The sequence below is a fragment of the Chiloscyllium plagiosum genome, unplaced genomic scaffold (genome assembly GCF_037043375.1).
Source record: "Chiloscyllium plagiosum isolate Xiang-an unplaced genomic scaffold, Cpla_swu_hap1 HiC_scaffold_20, whole genome shotgun sequence".
Classification (NCBI taxonomy): Eukaryota; Metazoa; Chordata; class Chondrichthyes; order Orectolobiformes; family Hemiscylliidae; genus Chiloscyllium; species Chiloscyllium plagiosum.
The window spans coordinates 7917647-7940211 of record NW_028270158.1 but is presented as its reverse complement, the minus strand read 5'-3'; the positions used below and the strand labels follow the sequence as shown (position 1 = coordinate 7940211).

The following is a 22565-nucleotide window of genomic DNA, read 5'->3' as shown; positions in this document are numbered from 1 at the left end:
AATAGCAGACTGCCAGTGCCCAATGAATAGCAGACTGCTAGTGCCCAATGAGTAACGGACTGGCAGTGCCTGATATGTAGCAGATGGACAATGTCTCTTGAATGGAGAGAACTGGCTGGTTCTAAGAGTGAGCTGTTTGGGACCAACACAAGGATGTTGGTATATTTGAACAGCTTGGCTCCTGATGTTACAGGCCTGAGAAATATTGCAGAAATCCAGTTGTGCCCGGTTCTCGATAACATGCCAGTTTAAGTTAAAAAAATTATTTGTGGCATAAATGACCATTGTCTGTCAACAGGAGGACAAATTGAGGAAACAAGAGAAAGTCAACCTTATGATCAAATCCTCATGGGCCTACTGATAATTGATGATTACCACCAATTTCTGTGTATATATGAGACATCCAGCACATAGAGTCATGTAGCTTGGAAACAGACTTTTCATTCCAACTCATCCATACCGACCAAATTTCTCAAAGAAAACTAGTCCAACTTGCCTGCATTTGTCCCATATACTTCTAAATCTTTCTATTTATGTACCTGGCCAAATGCCTTTTAAATTCTATAACAGATTCTATCAACAAACACATCGACCTGTACCCAATATACCGGCCACTGCAGCGGACAGCTGGAACTGACAACCGGAAGCGGCAGAGACAAACCACAATAAATGCCGGAGGAAAGATCACAGAAGCGCTTCACAGGAGGCTCCCAAGCGCTGAGGATGTCACCTAGACAGGGTCGAATTGTCTGCAACAAAAATTCCCAACTCAGCGAACAGAACCACAACAACGAGCACCCGAGCTACAAATCTTCTCACAAACTCTGAATTCTATAACTGTACCTGCATCCACCACTTCCTCAGCAGCTCATTCCACATGTGAACCATCCTCTGTGTGAAAGATTTGTCCTTCAGGTCTCTTTTAAATCTATCTCCTCTCACCTTAAAAATATGCCCCTTGTTTTGAATTCCCCCATCCCAGGGAAAAGACACCTGTCATTCACCTTATCCATGCCCCTCATGATTTTATAAACCTCTACAGGAGCACCCCGCAACCTCCCAAGCTCCAGTGAAAAATGCCCCTGCCTATCCAGCCTCTCCTTATACCTGAAACCCCCAGTCCTGGCAACATCCTGGTAAATATTTTTCTGAACTCTCTCCAATTTAGTCATATATCCTTCCTATAGCAGAGTGACCACAACTGCACACACTACTCAAAAAGTGGCATCACCAATGTCCTAACTTGACATCCTAACTCCTATACTCGAAGGTTTGGGCAATGAAGGCAAACATGCTAAACGCCTTCTTAAGACCATAAGACATAGGAGCGGAAGTAAGGCCACTTGGCCCATCAAGTCCACTCCGCCATTTAATCATGGCTGATGGGCATTTCAAATCCACTTACCCACACTCTCCCCGTAGCCCTTAATTTCTTGCGAGATTAAGAATTTATCAATCTCTGCCTTGAAGACACTTAACATCCCGGCTTCCGCCACGCTCCATGGCAATGAATTCCACAGACCCACCACTCTCGGCTGAAGAAATGCCTCCTCATTTCCGTTCTAAATTGACCCCCTCTAATTCTAAGGCTGTGCCCACGGGTCCTAGTATCCCCACCTAACGGAAACAACTTGTTCTAATCCGACCCTGCACTTTCAAGAATTTAGAAATCTTTTCCTTAACGATGGATTCTAGAATTTTGCCTAGAACCGAGGTTAGGCTAATCGGCCTATAATTTTCCATCTTTCAGTTTGATCCTTTCTTGAACAAGGGAGTTACAACAGCGATTTTCCAATCATCTGGGACTTTTCCTGATTCCAGTGACTTTTGAAAGATCACAGTCAGCGCCTCCACTATTTCCTCAGCCACCTCCCTCAGAACTCTAGGATGTAGCCCATCAGGGCCAGAAGATGTATCAATTTTTAGACCTTAACCATCCTGTCTACCTGAGACACAACTTTCAAAGATCCATGTACCTGAACCCTCTAGACCTCTCCATTCGACAACACTCCCCAGTGCCCAACCATTAACTGTGTATATCCTGTCCCTGTTTGTTTTACCAAAATGCAATACCTTGCATTTATCCAAATTAAACTCCAGCTGTACTCAGAGTCATAGAGATGTACAACACGGAAACAGACCCTTCGGTCCAACCCATCCACGCCAACCAGATATCCCAACCCAATCTAGTTCCACCTGTCAGCACCAGGCCCATATCCCTCAAAACCCTTCCTATTCATATACCCATCCAGATGCCTTTTAAATGTTGCAATTGTATCAGCCTCCATCACTTTCTCTATCCTCTATGTTAAAATGTTGCCCCTTAGGTTTTTTTTATATCTTTCCCCTCTCACTCTAAACCTATGCCCTCTAGTTCTGGACTCCCCGACCCCAGGGAAAAGACTTTGTCTATTTATCCTATCCATGCCCCTCATGATTTTATAAACCTCTGTAAGGTCACCCCTCAGCCTCCCCTCAGTCCATTGGTCCAATTGATAAAAATCCCTTTGTAATTTTAAATAACCTTCTCCACTGTTGACCACACCACCAATTTTGGTGTCATCCACAAACTTACTAACTATTAAGTCCTAAATTCTCATCCAAATTGCCTATATCAATGACAAACAACAGTGGATCCAGCACCGATCCCTGTGGAACACTGCTGAGTACAAGCCTCCAGACTGAAAAACAACCCTCCACCACTACCCTCTGTTTGCTACCGTAAAAGCCAATTTTTTATATCCAATTGGCAAGCCCTCCCTGAATCTCATTTGATCTAATCCCAGTGAGCCTGACATCAGTGATGAGCAAGTTGTTGGAGGGGACTCTGAGAGATAGGATTTACATGCATTTGGAGGAGGATAGTCAGCATGGCTTTGTACGTGGGAAACCTTCTAGGAGAAAGTGAGGACTGCAGATGCTGGAGATCAGAGCTGAAAATGTATTGCTGGAAAAGCGCAGCAGGTCAGGCAGCATCCAAGGAACAGGAGAATCGACGTTTCGGGCATAAGCCTGAAGAAGGGCTCATGCCCGAAACGTCGATACTCCTGCTCCTTGGATGCTGCCTGACCTGCTGCGCTTTTCCAGCAACACATTTTCAGCACGTGGGAAACCTTGTCTCACAAACTTGATTGAGATATTTGAAGAGTTTTTTCAGGACATAACCAAAAGGATTAATGAGGGCAGAGAGGTAGACATTGTCTACACAGACTTTACTCTTTTTAGTTACGTCCTCAAAAAACTCTTCAAAAATCTCAATCAAGTTTGTGAGACAAGGTTTCCCACGTACAAAGCCATGCTGACTATCCCCCTCCAAATGCATGTAAATCCTATCTCTCAGAGTCCCCTCCAACAACTTGTTCATCACTGATGTCAGGCTCACCGGTCTATAGTTCCCTGACTTTTCCTTCAAACCTTTCTTAAGATCAGCCATGATCTTATTGAGTGATGGAGCAGGCTCGAAGGGCCAGATGGCCTACTCCCGCTCCGCGTTCTTATGTTCTCAAATAAAGGCACCACATTAACCAACCTCCAGTCTCCCGGCACCTCACTGGTGGCTGTTGATGATACACATATCTCAGCAAGGGGCCCAGCAATCCCTGATCTAGCTTCCCACACGTTTGGGGATACACCTGATCAAGTGCCGGGGATTTTTCTATCTTTATGAGTTTTAAGATCTCCAATGATAGAACTTTTGTATAGCATTACAGGGAGAAGACTGCAATTGGCTGGGTGTGTGTACATACTTAAAAACACTCGATCAGCTTCTTCGGATTGAGAATCATAGAATCCCTACAGTGTGGAAGCAGGCCATTTGGCCCATCAAGTCCGCACTGACCCTCCAAAAGGCAGACCCCAACCCCCATCCTATCCCTGTAATCCTGCATTTCCCATGGCGAACCACCCCCGTAGCCTTCACATCTGTTCTCACTATGGTGACTAATACATCTCTTCTAATAAATAAACAGGATTATGTTATTTTGTTTTTGCCATAGCTGCTCTGAAATCTGTCATTCAGGTTGCTGTGTTACCAGGTAGAGTGAGTGACTTTGGATTTTCCGAATAGATCCCCCTGTGGGGAAATCTGGATCAAGTTTCTAAAACCAGGAGCTCAACCTGTGGAAATGCGAGTTAATGTCTTGGTACCACAACCCCATTATAGCTGCAAACCACCCAGGTGGAACAGTTTCGATGTGATATAAATGCAAAAAAGAAAAAAGTTGTAAAGAAGGCGGTGAATACTTGACCTGTTTTCATGGTTTGAAGTTTATTCTTGTGTCACAGTTTACTTTATTAATATACCTAATCAGGCAGACAATGTGCTGTGCTGTAATTCAGAATTCAACAGTTCCCTCTAGCGTTTGAAAATATAAGAGCAAGATGCAATAAAGAATGAAATATGGAAGGGTACTGGCTGAATGCAAAAATAATGCGTCTTTTGCAAAATTGCTTGTATTCCAATCTCTGCCTGGGCTACAGCTCCAATCAGGCCCTAATGAGTGACCTGTATGTCACCCCTCTCCATCCACTCTGCAGTTCCATCCAAGCATTCTCCTCTGAGACCTCCTTCAATACAGTCAGAGATTTGTTACAGTTGACAACGAGGCCACTCTGGCCTGTAACTGATACAACATGGCACTGACACCAACTCTTTGCGAGCTCCCTACAGTCGATGATATTCTAACAATTCTTATAATTGTTCCACACTTGTGACCGAAATTCTAAGTCAAATGTTGATCTTCCTTTGCACACCTCCTGGTCAGTGTAACCTGCATGCCCCGCTCTGTCTAATAGAACATACAACAGTACAGTACAGGCCCTTCGGCCCTCAATGTTGTGCCGATCTCTTATCCTATGCTAAGAGCAGACTAACCGACATACCCTTCATTTTACTGTTGTCCATGTGCCTATCCAAGGGTCATTTAAATCTCCCTAATGTCTCTGGTTCTACTACCACCGCATTCCACACGCCCACCACTCTCTGAGGAAAGAACCTACCTCTGACATCTCCCCTAAACCTTCTTCCAATCAGCTTAAAATTATGCCCCATTATGATAGACATTGCCGCCCTGGGAAAAACTCTCCGGTTATCCACACTGTCTTTGCTTCTCAACATCTAAGTCACCTCTCATCCTTATGATCTGTATGTCCTTGTTTGCTATGATCTGCCTATATTGCTCACAAAACAAAGCTTTTCACTGTACTTAGGTACATGTGAGTACAATAAATCAGATCAAAATATGAAATGGAGCAATAGCTGAGGGTCTGAACAGCTGTGAGTGATACAGGCAGATCCTGTTCTGGACTCTGTTTGTATTTTTATTTATATACAAGTTGGAACACAGTGCGGAAAGGGAAAGCAGCTGTTCGTAAGGAAATGTTTGTATGGTGGGTCTGTAAAATTACGCTCTATGGGATCATATTCGTAAATCATACATTCATAAGTCAGGGATCCTCTGTACTTATATTAGCTCCTTTAACATACAACTGAAATATGAGTCATGCGGTCCTGAGGAATTTAATGAACTTCTAGGAGCAGGAGAGTTGGCTTTTTGGGCAATAAGCCCCTCATCAGGAATGTGATGGATTCCTAATGAAGGGCTTATGCCTGAAACATCGACTCTCCTGCTCCTCGGACGCTGCCTGACAGGCTATGCTTTTCCAGGGCCACACCCTCTGACTCTGTCTGCACATCACTTTGCAGAGCTACGTTAGTACTCACTGCTTTCACACCTCCAATTTAAGATTCTTATGCTTGTGTTTCAACCTCTCCTTGTCAAACCCCACCCTCCCTCTGGTTGCTCGGCCTGCTCTATAATCCCAATCCTTGTTTCTCTGACTCTGGCCTCTTCCACCTCCCCACCTATTACTGCCACACAGTAAATGGCTGTGCCCTTTAGCCATCCAGGCTCCTTGCTCACTAAACATTTCCCTCTCTACACCCCATCTTCCTTCAGGAGCTTCTTAAAACCTGCCTTGTCAAACAAATGTTACATCAACCTTCTCAATACTTCCTTTGCTCTTGCATTAATTTGTCCTTGCACCTTTGTGAAGTGTGTGGACTTTTTGTATGTAAGGTGCTATATAAATGCAAGGTGTTGTTAATAATAAGAATCTGAAATAATAAAGAAAATGTACAGAAGGTGTGTGCCAAAAGGTCAACATTTTGATGCGATTACTTCATCACACCTTCAGTTACTCCCGAAATTGAACCCTCTCCTGACCTTTCCATTAACCAATGGTCTCTTTTATTATGGAAAATAAACAATAAGGTTTGCATTAATGGAATGGAAGTGGTTAATTATCACAAGCAATAGACATGCTTGTGGTGTGGTCAGTGAACTGTCACTCAAACAGTTTTATAAGGCCCCTGTTAGTAACTTCAGTGATTGGATCCTGGAAGTAACCATCAGAAAATCTTTAGCTACAAACAAGATCAAAGCTTTGACAGCGTCTGTGGGGAGAGATCAGAGTTAACCTTTCGGGTCGAGTGACCCGTCCTTGGAACTTCTGCAATTCTGAGGAAGGGTCATTTGACTGAAACATTAACTCTGATCTCTCTCCATAGATGCTGCCAGACCTGCTGAGCTTTTCCAGCAATTTCTGTTTTTGTTTCTGATTTATAGCATCCGCAGTTCTTTCGGTTTTGAAGATCAACGCTTTGTATTTTCTTTTCATGCAGCAATTACTGGAGGTTACTCTGTTTTGTTGTTTTGTTGCAGCATCGCCTTTCTCGATGACCACTGCTGACACCTTGTGGTATTTGCCACCTCTACCAGTCTGTGCTCACTGGTAGCTTTAGGGAATGCTGGATGACTAAAGAAGTTGAGGGTTTGGTTAAGAAAAAGAAGGAAACATATGTCAGGTGAGGTGCCAGAAGACTGGAGGTTGGCAAACATGGTGCCACTGTTTAAGAAGGATGGTAACAAAAAGCAAGGGAACTGAACACGAGTGAGTCTGACATCAGTGGTAGGCAAGTTCTTTGCTACTTCTGCAAAAAACTCAAATCAAGTTTGTGAGACATGATTTCCCACGCACAAAGCCATGTTGACTATCCTGAATCAGTCTTTGCCTTTCCAAATACATGTACATCCTGTCCCTCAGGATTCCCTCCAACAACTTGCCCACCACCGAGGTCAGGCTCACCGGTCTATAATTACCGCCCTTCTTAAACAGTGGAACCACGTTAGCCAACCTCCAGTCTTCCGGCCCCTCACCTGTGACTATTGATGATACAAATATCTCAGCAAGAGGCCCAGCAATCACTTCCCTAGCTTCCCACAGACTTTTAGGGTACATCTGATTAGATCCTGGGGATTTATTCACCTTTATGCGTTTCAAGACATCCAGCACTTACTCCTCTGTTATAATGACATTTTTCAAGATGTCACTATCTATTTCCCTACAGACTATATCTTCCATATCCTTTTCCACAGTAAATACAGATGCAAAATACTTGTTTAGTATGTCCCCCATTTTCTGCGGCTCCACACTTCACAAAGGCTGCCTTGCTACTGATCTTTAGAGGGCAGAGTGATAGATGTAATCTATACGGATACAGTAAGGCACTCGACAAGGTTCCCCATGGGAGACTGATTAGCAAGGTTAGATCTCATGGAATACAGGGAGAACTAGCCACTTGGATACAGAACTGGCTCAAAGATAGAAGATAGAGAGTGGTGGTGGAGGGTTGTTTTTCAGACTGGAGGCCTGTGACCAGTGGAGTGCCACAAGGATCGGTGCTGGGTCCACTACTTTTTGTCATTTACATAAATGATTTGGATGAGAGCATAAGAGGTACAGTTTATAAGTTTGCAGATGACACCAATATTGGAGGTGTAGTGGACAGCGAAGAGGGTTACCTCAGATTACAACAGGATCTGGGCCAGATGGGCCAATGGGCTGAGAAGTGGCAGATGGAGTTTAATTCAGATAAATGTGAGGTGCTGCATTTTGGGAAAGCAAACCTTAGCAGGACTTATACACTTAATGGTAAGGACTTGGAGAGTGTTGCTGAACAAAGAGACCTTGGAGTGCAGGTTCATAGCTCCTTGAAAGTGGAGTCGCAGGTAGATAGGGTAGTGAAGAAGGCGTTTGGTATGCTTTCCTTTATTGGTCAGGAGTACAGGAGTTGGGGTGTCATGTTGTGGCTGTACAGGACATTGATTAGGCCACTTTTGGAAGATTGTGTGCAATTCTGGTCTCCCACCTACAGGAAGGATATGGTGAAAGTTGAAAGTGTTCAGAAAAGATTTACAAGGATGTTGCCAGGGTTGGGGGTTTGAGCTATAGGGAGAGGTTGAATAGGTTAGGACTGTTTTCCCTGGAGCGTCGGAGGCTGAGAGGTATGGATAGGGTAAATAGACAGTCATTTTCCTGAGGTTGGTCTGTCCAGAACTAGAGGGCATAGATTTAGGATGAGAGGGGAAAGATTTGAAAGGGACCTAAGGGGCAACGTTTTCACACAGAGGGTGGTACGTGTATGTAATGAGCTGCCAGAGGAAGTGGTGGAGGCTGGTACAATTGCAACATTTAAAAGGCATTTGGATGGGTATGTGAATAGGAAGGGTTTAGAGGGATATGGTCTAAGTACTGGTAAATGGGACTAGATTAGCTTCGGATATCTGGTCGGCATAGACAAGTTGGACCAAAGGGTCTGTTTCCGAGCTGTGCATTTCTATGATTCCATGACTCCGTAGTGAGTTTTGAGAGGATTTGTAGCTCAGTTTGAGGTTCTAGATGTAGGTTTGCTCGCTCAGCTGTAAGGTTCATTTCCAGACATTTCGTCACCATACTGAGTAACATCTTCAGTGAGCCTCTGGGTGAAGTATTGCTGATGATTCCTGCTTTCTATTTATATGTTTGGGTTTCTTTGTGTTGGTGATGTCATTTCCTGTGGTCATGTCATTTGACTCCGTGACGCCATGTCCACACCCACTCCCTGAAGAGCATCCCACCCAGACCCACCCCCATTCTTCTTCTCCAGCTCTGAAGAACAGCAAACTCGAAATGATAACTCTGTTTTTCTCTCTCTGCAGATGCTGCCAGACCCACTGGAGTTTTTCTAATATTCTCTGCCTTGTTGCAGATTTCCAGCGTCCACATTATTTTGGTTTTGTTCTGTATATCTCAGTAAGGCCTACTGGAATAATGATATATTTATTAATGTAATGAGATGTTCTAGGTGTTCTCTTTGTCCCCAAGTGTTTTGGCAATGCACTAGCAGCACGTAATGTGAGTAAATCTTCCAGTTGGCTGATGACTGAGAGATTATCCAATTTTAACTGTAATCAGTGCATTTTACTCAGTGCACAGTTCTATGTGGGCTGTGTGGGTGTGTGGTGCTAATGTTCTGAAAATCAAGTCAACAAAGCACAGAATCCATTAACAACAACACATCTGTAATCATTTTTAAGCAAAGAACATTCTCTTTAAAACCAATATGTTCAAAAGTTTATTACTTACATCTCACTTACAGAGACTGCTGGTGGAGGGTGAGTGCATCTCTGAAATTCTATATTATTTCTCCAAATTTGCAACAAAAAACATGTCAAAATTATCATATGGGCCTTCTGAAGAAACAAAACAATATATTTCCTCAATACATAATAAGGTTTGTTAATGGAGGAAGCAGCTTATATTATTGAAAAGCATCCCTGCTGTTATGTACAGTGTATGGAGAATCTTAAATGTTAGTGCAGTGTATCTTTGACACCTGTACACATGCACTACCACTAGATGGCACTCAATGGCTGTGGTACAAATAAAGAGTCCAGCTCAGGTTTAATAATGGATCAATCCCTTTTAATAATTTGTTATTTTTCATGTCGAGTATTATTCAGGATTAAATAACATATCACTTAAAAAAAGCTTTTTCTTTAATAATGGCACAAGTATAACAAGTTGAAACTTTATTGCTGGAACAGCACAGCAGGTCAGGCAGCATCCAGGGAACAGGAGGTTCGACGTTTCGGGCACAGGCCCTTCATCAGGAACCTGTGCCCGAAACGTCGAACCTCCTGTTCCCTGGATGCTGCCTGACCTGCTGTGCTGTTCCAGCAATAAAGTTTCAACTTTGATCTCCAGCATCTGCAGACCTCACTTTCTCCACAAGTATAACAAATCAGCTTATGGGTTTCTGCGGATTAGTCCATATCTCTATTTAAAACTGCGATGGCAGACTACACTGTAGCACTCGAACCCCATTACCTCGCCAGCCACAACATAAATCTGAATGTTTTGTCATAACCAATATAGCTGATTTTATGCTTTATAATAGGTTTATAATTTTAAAAAGCAGCTCTTTTGAAAAATGGATACAATTATTGATTAATTGTGAAAATGGGACTTATTTTGGAAAGATGTAAATCTGAATTAATCCACAGTTTGAAATAGAAAAGTATAAATGTCGAATTTTATAAATAACCCCCCCCCCACACATACAAACACACACACACCAGTTAAAGAAAAAAAGAACTTTTGCCGCAGAGATTCAGTGCAAATAAAAAGAAAACTTGGCCAATCATTGTCAGTTCTTGAAAGGAAAAAAAGATCTGAAATGGTCAAAATGACTTGCAGTCATCATCTTGGGACAAGAACGCAGGAGTGACTAAACACAAGTATTTGTCACAAGGACCCTTACAGATGCAAGTTTGTTTAGAAATTGCCGGGAATAAAGAAGCTTTCCAGAAGAGCAGCTACATCCGTGTTTCTGTTATTACACGCTACCTCCAAAAGAGTTTTCTTGGAAAGGCCTTCGGTGATTTGGGTAGCTGTCTCTCTCTCTCAGCAATATCCCAAAACAGAAATGTCAGGAACTCAGGCACGTGATTTCCAAGAAACAATTCTAAATGATTACCTTAAACCATGTGACATCTTTTAAAATAAGTTCCAAAGAGGTCTTTTTAGTGACTCCCTCCTTAAAGTATCAGTTCAGAAATCTCTTCTGTTTTTTCAAATGAGTCACTGTTTGACCGCTGTCTACATTCCTTAAATAAAATCCTAAAAAATAGTTCAGCATGGAACATTTTTGTAACATCAAATGGTAGGAGAAATGATTGGGATGGTGCAAAGTTTCAGTATCTGATACACACGAGTCTACAAGAATCCAAAAACCCTCCCTACAACTGGATCCGAATGTAAACTGCTTCTAGTGAGACCATGGTGTCTGATTTAGGAGTCATTGAATCCCAAATCTCAATGGAGTATGGCAGGTCTATAATGTCATCTGGAGATTAATGGCAGTCCATTCACACACATATTCTGTGATAAGTTGCACCTTTCACTCTGGTAAGGAGTCTGTCGGACTTAATAACCACAGAGACCTACATTAAACAATTGTTCAATGATCAACAAATAGCTATATTGCTGGGGGACAACGTGGGTAAGCAAATGTCTTTTCGAGGGGTTTAACTAGCCTCCTGACCAATGTATAAAATATTTTCAGAATCATAAAACCTAAAGATGCATCATTAGATGCTCAAATTCCTTCCTCTAATCTTCAGATCTTCAAACCCAGTAGGTGGATTGGCAATAGGATTATCCGTGTAATTTTTTAATATTCATTCATGAAACAAGGGCATCGCTAGCCAGACCAGCATTTATTGCCCATCCCTAATTGCTATGGGTCTGGAGTCACATCTAGGCCAGACCAGGTAAGGATGGCAGTTTCCTTCCCTAAAAGATATTAGATTAGATTAGATTCCCTACAGTGTGGAAACAGGCCCTTCAGCCCAACAAGTCCACATCGACCCTCTGAAGAGCAACCCACCCAGACCCATTCCCCTACATTTATCCGTGAATAATCCACCTAACACTACGGGCAATTTAGCACGGCCAATTCACCTAACCTGCACATCTTTGGATTGTGGGAGGAAACCGGAGCACCCGGAGGAAACCCACACAGACACGGGGGAGAATGTGCAAACTCCACACAGACAGTCACCCGAGGGTGGAATCGAACCGGGAACCCTGGGACTGTAAACTAGAAAGGCTTTTTTCTGACAATTGGCAGTGGATTCATGGTTATCATTAGACTCTTAATTCCAGATTTTATTGAAATCAAATTCCATTAACTGCCGTGGTGGGATTCAAACCAGGTCCCAGAACATTACGAGGGTCAACAGCCCAGCAACAATACCACTACCCCATCGCCTCCCCTATTGCGGAGGTAGACCACAGTTTTGAGTAGCATCTCTGTGCAAATGCTATTTCATCTTCTTGGTCAGCTCCTGGGATTTCCAGGATTTTGACCCAGCAACACTGAAGGATATAATTTCCAAGTCAGGATAATGAGTGGTTTGGAAGAGAACTTGTATGTGGTGGTGTTCCCACATATCTGCTGCTGTTGTCCTTCTAGATGGAAGTGGTTGTAAATTTGGAAGGCGCTATCTAAGGTTCTTTGGTGAATTTCTGCAGTACATCTTGTAGATAGTACACACTGCTGCTACTGAGCATTGGTGGTGGAGGGAGTGGATGTTTATGGATATGGTGCCAATCAAGTGGGGGCTACTTTGTCCTGGATAGTGTCAAGCTTCTTGAGTGTTGTTGGAGCTGCCCCCAACCAACAAGTGGGGAGTATTCCATCATAGTCCTGACTTGTGCCTTGTAGATGGTTGGTAGACTTTGGGATGTCAGGAGGAGAGTTATTCACCGCAGTATTCCCAGCCTCTGACCTGCTCTTGCAGTCACTGTGTTTATATGGTGGGTCTAGTTGAGGTTCTGGTCAATGACAACCCGCAGGATGTTGATAGTGGGGGATTCATTGATGGTAACACCACTGAATGTCAAGGGGTGGTGGTTAGATTGTCTCTTACTGGTGATGGTCATAGCCTGGCATTTGCATGGCATGAATGTTATTTGCCACTTGCCAGCCCAAGCCTGGATACTGTCCAGATCTTGCAACATTTGACCATGGACTGCTGCAGTATCTGAGGAATTAAGAGGGAAGGTTAAGGAGAATCCAAAGGTTATACAAGTACATTAAGAGCAAAAGGGTATCAGGGAGAGAATAGGACCCCTTAAAGATCAACAAGATTGTCTATATGTGAGATGGAAGAAATACTAAATGAATATTTCACATCAGTATTTACTGTGGAGAAAGACATGGCAGCTAGGAAACTTGGGGAAATAAATATTGATGTCTTGAAAATAGTCCACATTATGGAAACAGTTGATATTGGATTGTCTGGGCAACCAGTGGATTTGCAGAGGCATCGTTGGCGAGGTATGTGCCCTGACGCACAGTGCCGAACACTGTCCATGTCTCCCTTCAGTGAGGACAGACGTCACCATCACATCCAGTGTGCCAGCACAACCTTTGGCCATCTCAGGAAGAGGCTGCTTGATGTGTAAGTGTAAAATACCTTGTAAGTCTTTAGAAATTCAAATGGAGAGAAAATCTGCCAGCGCCAAGCTCTGTCAAAGCTGCACCTGGAAGCTCCAGACTGAATCCTCCTCTGAGGAAGAATTTATATTCCAACAGCAAACCAATGAAAACTACCTGTCTGGATTTTAACAAGGAAATGGCATTCCACATGTATGACAGTTCCAACAGACCGAAGAGAAAGAACAAGTAACTTATAGAACAGTCCAGCTCAGAACAGGCCCTTCAGCCCACGATGTTGTGCCGACCATTGATCCTCATGTATGCACCCTCAAATTTCTGTGACCACGTGCATGTCCAGCAGTCTCTTAAATGTCCCCAATGACCATGCCTCCACAACTGCTGCTGGCAACGCATTCCATGCTCTCACAACTCCCTGCGTAAAGAACCCGCCTCTGACATCCCCTCTATACTTTCTGACAAACAGCTTAAAAGTATGACCCCTCGTGTTAACAATTTCTGCCCTGGGAAAAAGTCTCTGGCTATCAACTCTATCTATGCCTCTCATTATCTTGTACACCTCAATTAGGTCCCCTGTCTTCCTTTTTTTTTCCAATGAACAGAGTCCGAGCTCAGTCAACCTTATTTATTAGTTGATCATGAGGGTTGGTCCACTTTTGGTTTGCGTTAATGTTGGAGCAGTAGGATCTACAGGAGACTGATCAGTTTCAATTCAATAACAACAGCAGATTAGTTGTGTGATTTAATATTGGTGTTGACCCCAATCATTGTAATGAAGTCAGAGTGGCACACTTACTTTTGAAGCCACACTTACTGGTCTATTCATAGTCACACAAACACATAAGGTCATTCTGTAAGTTTGCAGCAAACGATTGTGGCGTCAATTTTATTTTCCTGCCTACCCCATCACCCAAAATCCAACTCAACCTTGAATTCATTCAGTGACTGAGCCTTCATCGCTCTCTGGGGAATTGAATTCCACAGATTCCCAGAAAAGAATCCCTACACTGTTTTAAATGTGAGACCCTAATGTTGAAACTGTCTCATGGACTAACATCCACTACATCCCCCTCACCGCCCCCCCCCCCCCCCCAAGAAAAAAAAAGGATAGTCTTCGCATCTAACTTGTGAAACAAAACTCCCTCTGAGCAGCAGGCAACATAGCCACTCCAAAGGTCTGCACATAATGGTGTCCTTTACAACACCAACCTCTGGTTCTAGAATTAAGTGAGGGTAAAGTCATTGATGTGGTGTGTATGGATTTCAGTTAGGTATTTGATAAGGTTCCCCATGGTAGGCTGTTGCACAAAATACAGAGGCATGGGATTGAGGATGGTTTAGCGGTTTGGATCAGAAATTGGCTAGCTGAAAGAAGACAGAGGGTGATGGTTGATAGGAAATGTTCATCCTGGAGTTCAGTTACTGGTGGTGTACTGCAAGGATCTGTTTTGGGTCCAGTGCTGTTTGTCATTTTTATAAACAACCTGGATGAGGGCACAGGAGAATGGGTTCATAAATTTGCGGATGACACTAAGGTCGGTAGAGTTGTTGATATGCTGAAGGGCGTTGTAGGTTACAGAGGGACATAGATAAGCTGCAGAGCTGGGCTGAGGGTGGCAAATGGAGTTTAATGCGGAAAAGTGTGAGGTGATTCACTTCGGAAGGAGCAACAGGAATGCAGAGTACTGGGCAAATGGAAAGATTCTTGGTGTTGTAGGTGAACAGAGAGATCCTGGTATCCATGTTCATGGATCCCTGAAAGTTGCCAAACAGGTTGATAGGGTTGTGTTAGTTTTTATTAGTAGAGGGATCGAGTTTCGGAACCATGAGGTCATGTTGCAGCTGTACAAAACTCTCGTGAGGCTGCACTTGGAGTATTGTGTCCAGTTCTGGTCACCGCATTATAGGAAGGATGTGGAAGCTTTAGAAAGGGTGCAGAGGGGATTTACTAGGATGTTGCCTGGTATGGAGGGAAGCTCTTATGAAGAAAGGCTGAGGGACTTGAGACTGTTTTTGTTGGAGAGAAGAAGATTGAGAGGTGACTTAATAGAGACATATAAGATAATCAGAGGGTTAGATAGGGTGGACAGGGAGAGCCTTTTTCCCTTGATGGTGTTGGCTTGCACGAGGGGACATAGCTTTAAATTGAGGGGTGATAGATATAGGACAGATGTCAGAGGTAGTTTCTTTACTCAGAGAGTAGTAAGGGTGTGGAACGCACTGCCTGCAACAGTAGTAGACTCATCAACTTTAAGGGCATTTAAATGGTCATTGGATAGGCGTATGGATAGATGGGCTTCAGATTGGTTTCCACAGGAAACCTTGACCATTAGGATATTGGGAACTGCAGTTCCCTTGCTGGACTGGTTTGGACTTCATACATTTACTCCAATGTCTCAAGTCACCCTGAAGTTTTGAGGTCTTGGACATACTTGCAGTTTGAACAGGAGGATTAGTGATATTAGTGGAGTGAGGTCTCCGTTTGACCTGGAAAGCTGGAAGTGCCAGCAGGTTGGCCAGCATCTGCAAAAGAGAGATCAACATTTTTTCGGTGGAAGGTTAGAGGCTATTGGATAAGATTCGCAATTTCCCTTAGCTGTTCCCCGATGCCTAGGAAATCGGTGGTGGTCACTTATCCTTGGAATCCTCTTAGAAACTGGGCTCCTGTGCAGATATTGGGCGTGCACTGCTCCTGACAAGGATGCAGCCTTGTCAAACTGTCTTCATTGTATCTTTTGGGCCTTTCGTAACTTGACCCAGAGTAGACATTAAACTCACTGGCCTACACTGGGCGGCACAGTGGCTCATTGGTTAGCACTGCTGCATCACAGCACCAGGGTCCCAGGTTCAATTCCAGCCTTGGGCGACTGTCTGTGTGGAGTTTGCACATTCTCCCAGTGTCTGCGTGGTTTTCCTCCCACAATCCAAAGATGTGCAGGTCTCAGGTGAATTGGCTATGCTAAGTTGCCCATAGTGTTAGATGCATTAGTCAGAGGGAAATGGGTCTGGGTGGGCTACTGTTGGGAGGGTCGGTGTGTACTGGTTGGGCTGAAGGGCCTGCTTCCACACTGTAGGTAATCTAAATCTAAATCACAGGTCGGCGCAACATCGAGGACTGAAGGGCCTGTACTGTGCTGGAATGTTGTATGTTCTAAGTTGCTGCTGCACACAGACCCAGAAGGAAACTGTTAGTGGGATTGTTGCTGTCAAGTCCTCTCTGGACCTTCTAGGTTTTAAAAAGATCACATCTCATTCTTCTAAACTCCTAGGGATAAAATCCCAACCTGCACAGCCTTTCTTCATAATTCCTTCATCCCAGAAACAGAATGTATCAGTTACCAACACAATTTAATGTCCTTTCTTAAATGAGATCAGAACTACACGCAATTCTTGAGATGCAGGCTAACAAGGCCCTGTTCATTGTGACAAGTCTTCCTTACCATTGAACCAGATTCGAATGTAATAAACACCAACATCCCAGTTGCCTCCCTTATCACTGGCTGCACCTCTGCACAGGGTTTTCGAATTCATGTCCCAGAACACCCAGGTCCCTGTGTACCAGAGATACTGCCGTCTCGTGCTGCACTTTGGCTGTTCCCAGTACCTGCTCTGGTTGCCTGGCTACCTTGTAGTTGTCGGAGCCCTCAGTTGCAAAATGTATGCTTGCCATATATTCAACAAGCTGCTGAACAATGACACTGGTAAGCTGCACATTAGAAATACAATATATCTTATCCAGACGAGCTGTTTAGGAGCCCAGAGGGGACAGAGACACACTGATGAAACACGGCATTGGGAGAGATCACAGGTGGGAAAAGGTGAAAGTGGAAAAATTTAGATCAGATGATAAAGGAATAGAAATTAGGCCAGTCGGCCCGTCATGTTTGCCCCTCCATTAGATCATGGCTGATATGTTTTCAACCCTATTTTCCTGCTACAAATTACATTATCAATTTAATATATTGACGTGTAGGGCTCTGTCCTTTGTCCATAGAAAGAACATGCCCACGGTCTGTGTTTTAGCTTTGGGAGGGGGTGGAAACAGCTGTGCTGTGTTGCATTTTCTACGGTGATAACTTGACCAGCATGCACTTGTCAACCAATCAGCACCTTCGCTTGAAGCAGTGTAAATTGTTGCTCCCTTCGAAACTTGGTATTCTTGTAATGTTTGCCTGATGAGTTCAAGATGGAAACTTTCAGAGCATTCCTTCAGGGCTGTATCACTACACACAGGGATTGGAGACAGGGCTATGTAACTGAGATCCTGGAAGAGAGGTCAGCTGCTTGGACCATTTTAATAAACTGGTGCAAGGTGCAAAATGTGAGATCCAGATTAACATGCAAGGAGAACAGGACAACTGTTTGCAAATAAACCCTGCATTTTCAAAGTATTGACAATATTTTTCTCCAGAATTCTGATTTTCCTTTAAATATTTTTTATTGTCAGAAATTTTATAATTGATATACACAGTATCAAAATATTTAAATACCAACCACTCCATGAACTAAAGATTCCTAAAGGTTGATTAAAAATCAACATTCATTTGAGTTTATCTTTCTTTAAAAAAGCATTGGCTTTATGCTCTTGTCACAAGCTGATTTTTGTATTAAATATTTTCAAGAAAATCTAATCTGCTTTAACATTTCAAAACGGAATGTTTTCCAAGGAGTGCTATAATGAGGAGAGATCGTGTCTCAACTTATAAACCAAACAATATTTTGAGAGGTCTGAAAGTCGCCAGAAGCCAAAAATGTGCTTCATCTTTTATTGATTATGTTTATTCTCCATAAGATTCCAAAGGTCCAATTCAGACATCTGAAACAACTTTCAGAGTGGAAGAGGCGGCAAATTAAATCAAATATATTTCTTTTCAGATCTCGCTCGTAAGCAGCTCTGGAAATGTACCTCCACCTCTGTCAGAATGTTTATCTCATCAAAGCTGATTCGCAAATATCACAGCAGAATGTTTTTCTGATGAATGCTCACAACATCAAGCAGACACTAAGACACTGATATAATACCTTTTGCGATCAGAAAGCTTCCTGAGTAACTTCACAATCGATGGAATACTTTGGAAGTGTTAACTGTTGGAATCGCAATAGTTAATTTATGCACAGCATATCAATGGGATAATGATGGTTTGATGATTTGTTTTTATGATGCTGACTGAGGGATAAACATTGGCCAGGATGTGGAGGATAACATCTGCTCGCTTTCAAATTGTGTGGTGGGATTGTTTTTAATACATGCCTGAGGACAGGCACGCTCTGGTATAATGTCTCATTTGAAAGACAGCACCTTCGGCAGGGCTGCACTCCTTCGGTATGAAGCTGCAGTGCCTGCTTTGATCTTTATGCTAAACTTCTGGAGTAGGACAAACACACAACTTTCTGACTCTGAGGCAAAAGTGCTACCTACTGAGCTCCTGTTGACACCACTTGAACAATTATTCAGGGCTCCAGTCCCTGTCAGTGGTCTAGAAGCCAAGCAATGTCAAAATCATACGATTAAAAAGAAACATCAAAGAGATGTTTCATGGATTTAAACCTCAGGAAGATTCCTATTAGCAATTTTCATAAAGGGCCAGCTAAGGTAATGGCTTCAAAGGCAGAAGGAAAACCACAGGCAGAGTTAGATTCAACTGATAAAATGTCTTTCTGAAGCCAAGACTCCTTACGGGTAAAACGCAAATAAACCAAAGTCTAACAAAGCCTCAGAAAAATCGCAGCTCATTAACACATCCAGCCCTGTGGATGATCTTATTCAGTGACTGTAACACCAGGTTGGACTGGTTTAGGAACTTCATCAACACTCACCAACGGGTTTTAAAGGGCTGACTACCAAATGAGAACAGCAAGGTGAAACATTGCTGAAAAGGTTTTACCATCCAGGACCAGCCGCTTTATACGGCATTTCTGCATCTTTCTCTAATGAATTAAAAACATCTTACAATATCTGGTGTCACTGGCAGTCAGGCTTCATTACAGTGAACAAGTAACTCAGCATTTGAACCCAGAGTTCCCTCTGACTAAGAATATTATAAACAGACAGAGAGTGCTACTGCTGATGTTTACACACGGATCACAATCCTGAAATGGGAATTCTGCAATATTTTTTTAAGATTACTTAGATTAGATTACATTACAGTGTGGAAACAGGCCCTTCGGCCCAACAAGCCCACACCGCCCCGCCGAAGCGCAACCCACCCATTCCCCTACATTTACCCCTTACCTAACACTAAATTGGCAATTTAGCATGGCCAATTCACCTGACCTGCACATCTTTGGACTGTGGGAGGAAACCGGAGCACCCGGAGGAAACCCACGCAGACACGGGGAGAACGTGCAAACTCCACACAGTCAGTCGCCTGAGGCAGGAATTGAACCCGGGTCTCTGGCGTTGTGAGGCAGCAGTGCTAATCACTGTGCCACCGTGCCGCCCACTACCTTTAATAGAATTAAAGTTCAACACCTCTTTAAAATATCTACACTATTTTCAGAATGCCTGAGTTTACCAGCTGGAAAGATCAAAGTGTCTACTAAACCCTGCCCGCTCTGAATATCACTTTCGATTCTTTCCCTGTACGGTAAAATCTAAATAGGAGGAGTGAATGAACTCCCAGAGCTGCCTGGCATTGTTGGTGTTCCCCAGGATCTCTGCTAGTCGCTCCTGAGAGAGTGTCACCAGTTCGGCAATGCTCTTCACCTGGTTCATCAGGGCCCGGCTGTTTTTGGTATTGACTCCAGGCATTTTCAGCAGGAAGTCCTGTGGGCCGGGGTTGTACCTATCCGACTCAGAGACCATTCCGGAATCACCGCTCACCGCCACGGCAGCGGCTGCATCCGGCTCTGGCCGGTTCTGCTTCAGCTCCTCGAACAATTCAGCGGCAACGTGGGGGGAGGCACACCATAAAAGCCGCAGCCGGGGGAAGTGAAGAGTGAGTAAGGTGAGCTTGGATGTAAGGTCATTGATGGAAAGGTCCTGGTGTGCTAACCCTCGGAAGTTCAGCGAGAAAGGCTTGTTGGGGTCAAACTCGATCAAAAGCACGGGCCTTTTGTAGTACCGGGACATGGTGACGCACTGGGTGTACAGTCGGCCTTTGTTCAAAGAGCCGATCAGGTCGCTCACACTCTTACGTTCCACACAGATATCGGGAGTCAGAATATAGTCACCAACCTCCAGGGTGACTGGCTCGATGTCAATTCCACGCCGATGTATTAGGGAAGGCAGCTCACTGCGGAACTCCCGTACGTCCACTATAATTCGCTGCTGCTCGTGTTTCTGAGTCTGACCACCTGCATAAAGTCAAACCAAGCGAGGGAATTCATCTTCAACTAATTATCACCATCTAACTACTGACGTTTACTTCTACACACTTCCTTCAAACTTTGTTTTTTTTTTAAGAAACAATTTTGCCCCCTTTCCTTGAAGGGACAGCCTCACCGGAAGGACACTGCAGCATTCCCCGGGTTTCTTGTTGGTATTTGACAGTGGCAGTAATAGACAGGATCCCACTGCTGCTTCTGATGCACAGGCAGGCTAGGCTTGTGTCTGCCAAAATTTAGACAAGTTAGATGAGCTAATTGAAACTTTTAAGATCTTGAGGGGTGTTGACTGGGTACATGTACAGAATCAGAGTGACAGTTATACAGCATGGATACAGACCCTTCGGTCCAACTCATCCATGCCAACCAGATATCCTAAATTAATCTTGCCCCATTTGCCAGCACTTGCCATATTCCTTCCTCTACATACACCCATTCAGATGGTCTTTTTAATGTTGTCATTGTATAGTGTGTGGAAGGATGATTCCTCTTGTGGGAGATTCTACAATGTGGGGTCACTGTTTTAAAATGGAGGGGTAAAGGTAGATTGAAGTTAACTCAAAGTTAATTTTTGGAACTGCCTTTCCGAAAAGGCAGCGGAAGCAGAATGTTTGAGCGTTTTGTAAAGCCAGAGGTCAACAGGTTCATGGGGGTTGATGGGAATGTACAGTAATCAGATAATTGTATTAAGCAGTAGAATATGTTGGAGGGGCTGAATGGCCTATACCTGTTCCTAATTGTATGTTCGTGTGGCACAGTTCTCCAGCCTTCGCTCACTGACTTTACAGAAGCTCTGTAGCGTTAAGATTGGGAATTTGTCATTTGAGAAAAAGCTGCCTCCTTGACAAGAGGAAGACAACATACTGGGGTAATAGTGTTGAACTCGAGTACAGGGGAACCATCCCATATAAACCACCGTTCAACACAGCTTACAAAACGTCATCATGAGGGGCAGACCTTTGCTGTAGCTCACAACAGTGGGGCTGTCAGCACTCACTTCTCTGAAACAGTCCTCAACATCTGCAATCTCTACAAGTGCAGAACAACATGAATCTAGAATGTACTGTGATCTGATGCTTTGCCGAGAATCGTTCTATTGAGGTCTCCCCCAATGTGATCGATAAGAACTGAACAAGCCAACAGCAGCTTCCACCACCAGATCGCACTGTTTAATGTAGGTTGAAAAATGTAAATTCTGTTGCATGCTATGCTTATTATTGCTAAACACTTTGTATGAAATCAGTTTTTCAATGCTAATTCAATCATAGCCTTGTACAGTACACGAGGTGGCCATGGTGTCTGTACCAGCTCCTGAAAGAGCTACCCAACTAGTCCCATTCTCCAGCCGTACCTTTTTATTTATCCATGGGATGTGGGCATCTTTGGCTAAGCCAACATTTCTTGCCCATCCCTAATTGCCCAGAGGGCAGTAAAGAGTCAACCACATTACTGAGAGTCTGGAAGGAAATGCAGGCCAGACCAGGTATGGATGGCAGCTTCCTTCCCTGGAAGGACATTACTGGACCAGGTGGGGTTTGCTGACAATTGACAATGGATCCATGGTATTCATCAGACTCTCAAATTTCACTCTCTGCCATGGCGGGATTTGAACCCAGGTCTCTGGATTAACAGTCCAACAATAATATCACTAAGCCATTGCCTCTCCCTATCAAGATAGTGTGGCATCTCAAAAGAGAATTGCAGATCAAAGCTGGCAGTGGTGGGATTTCAACCCACTTCTCAATTGAGACTGGAATGTAGGGATCAGTGCTTTAAACCGGACACACAACCTCAATCTCTGTAGCCCTTTAAATTAATTACCTTCAAATATACTGATTTTTGAGAGCGAGCAGCAGCGGAGGTAAGACGAACCCAGAAGACTGCAGCTAAGGAG

General features: G+C 43.7%; 1 protein-coding gene across 1 annotated transcript in view; it reads right to left on the bottom strand.

Moving 5' to 3' along the window:
- Positions 1–14474: 14474 nt before the first annotated feature.
- ercc4 (excision repair cross-complementation group 4) overlaps positions 14475–22565 on the bottom strand; it is a 148323-nt gene continuing 140232 nt past the window's right edge. Inside the window, exon 13 of the mRNA XM_087998058.1 lies at positions 14475–20641. Coding sequence (XP_087854184.1) covers positions 19908–20641 — 734 coding nt within the window. The 3' untranslated portion in view covers positions 14475–19907. The remainder of the gene's footprint in view (positions 20642–22565) is intronic.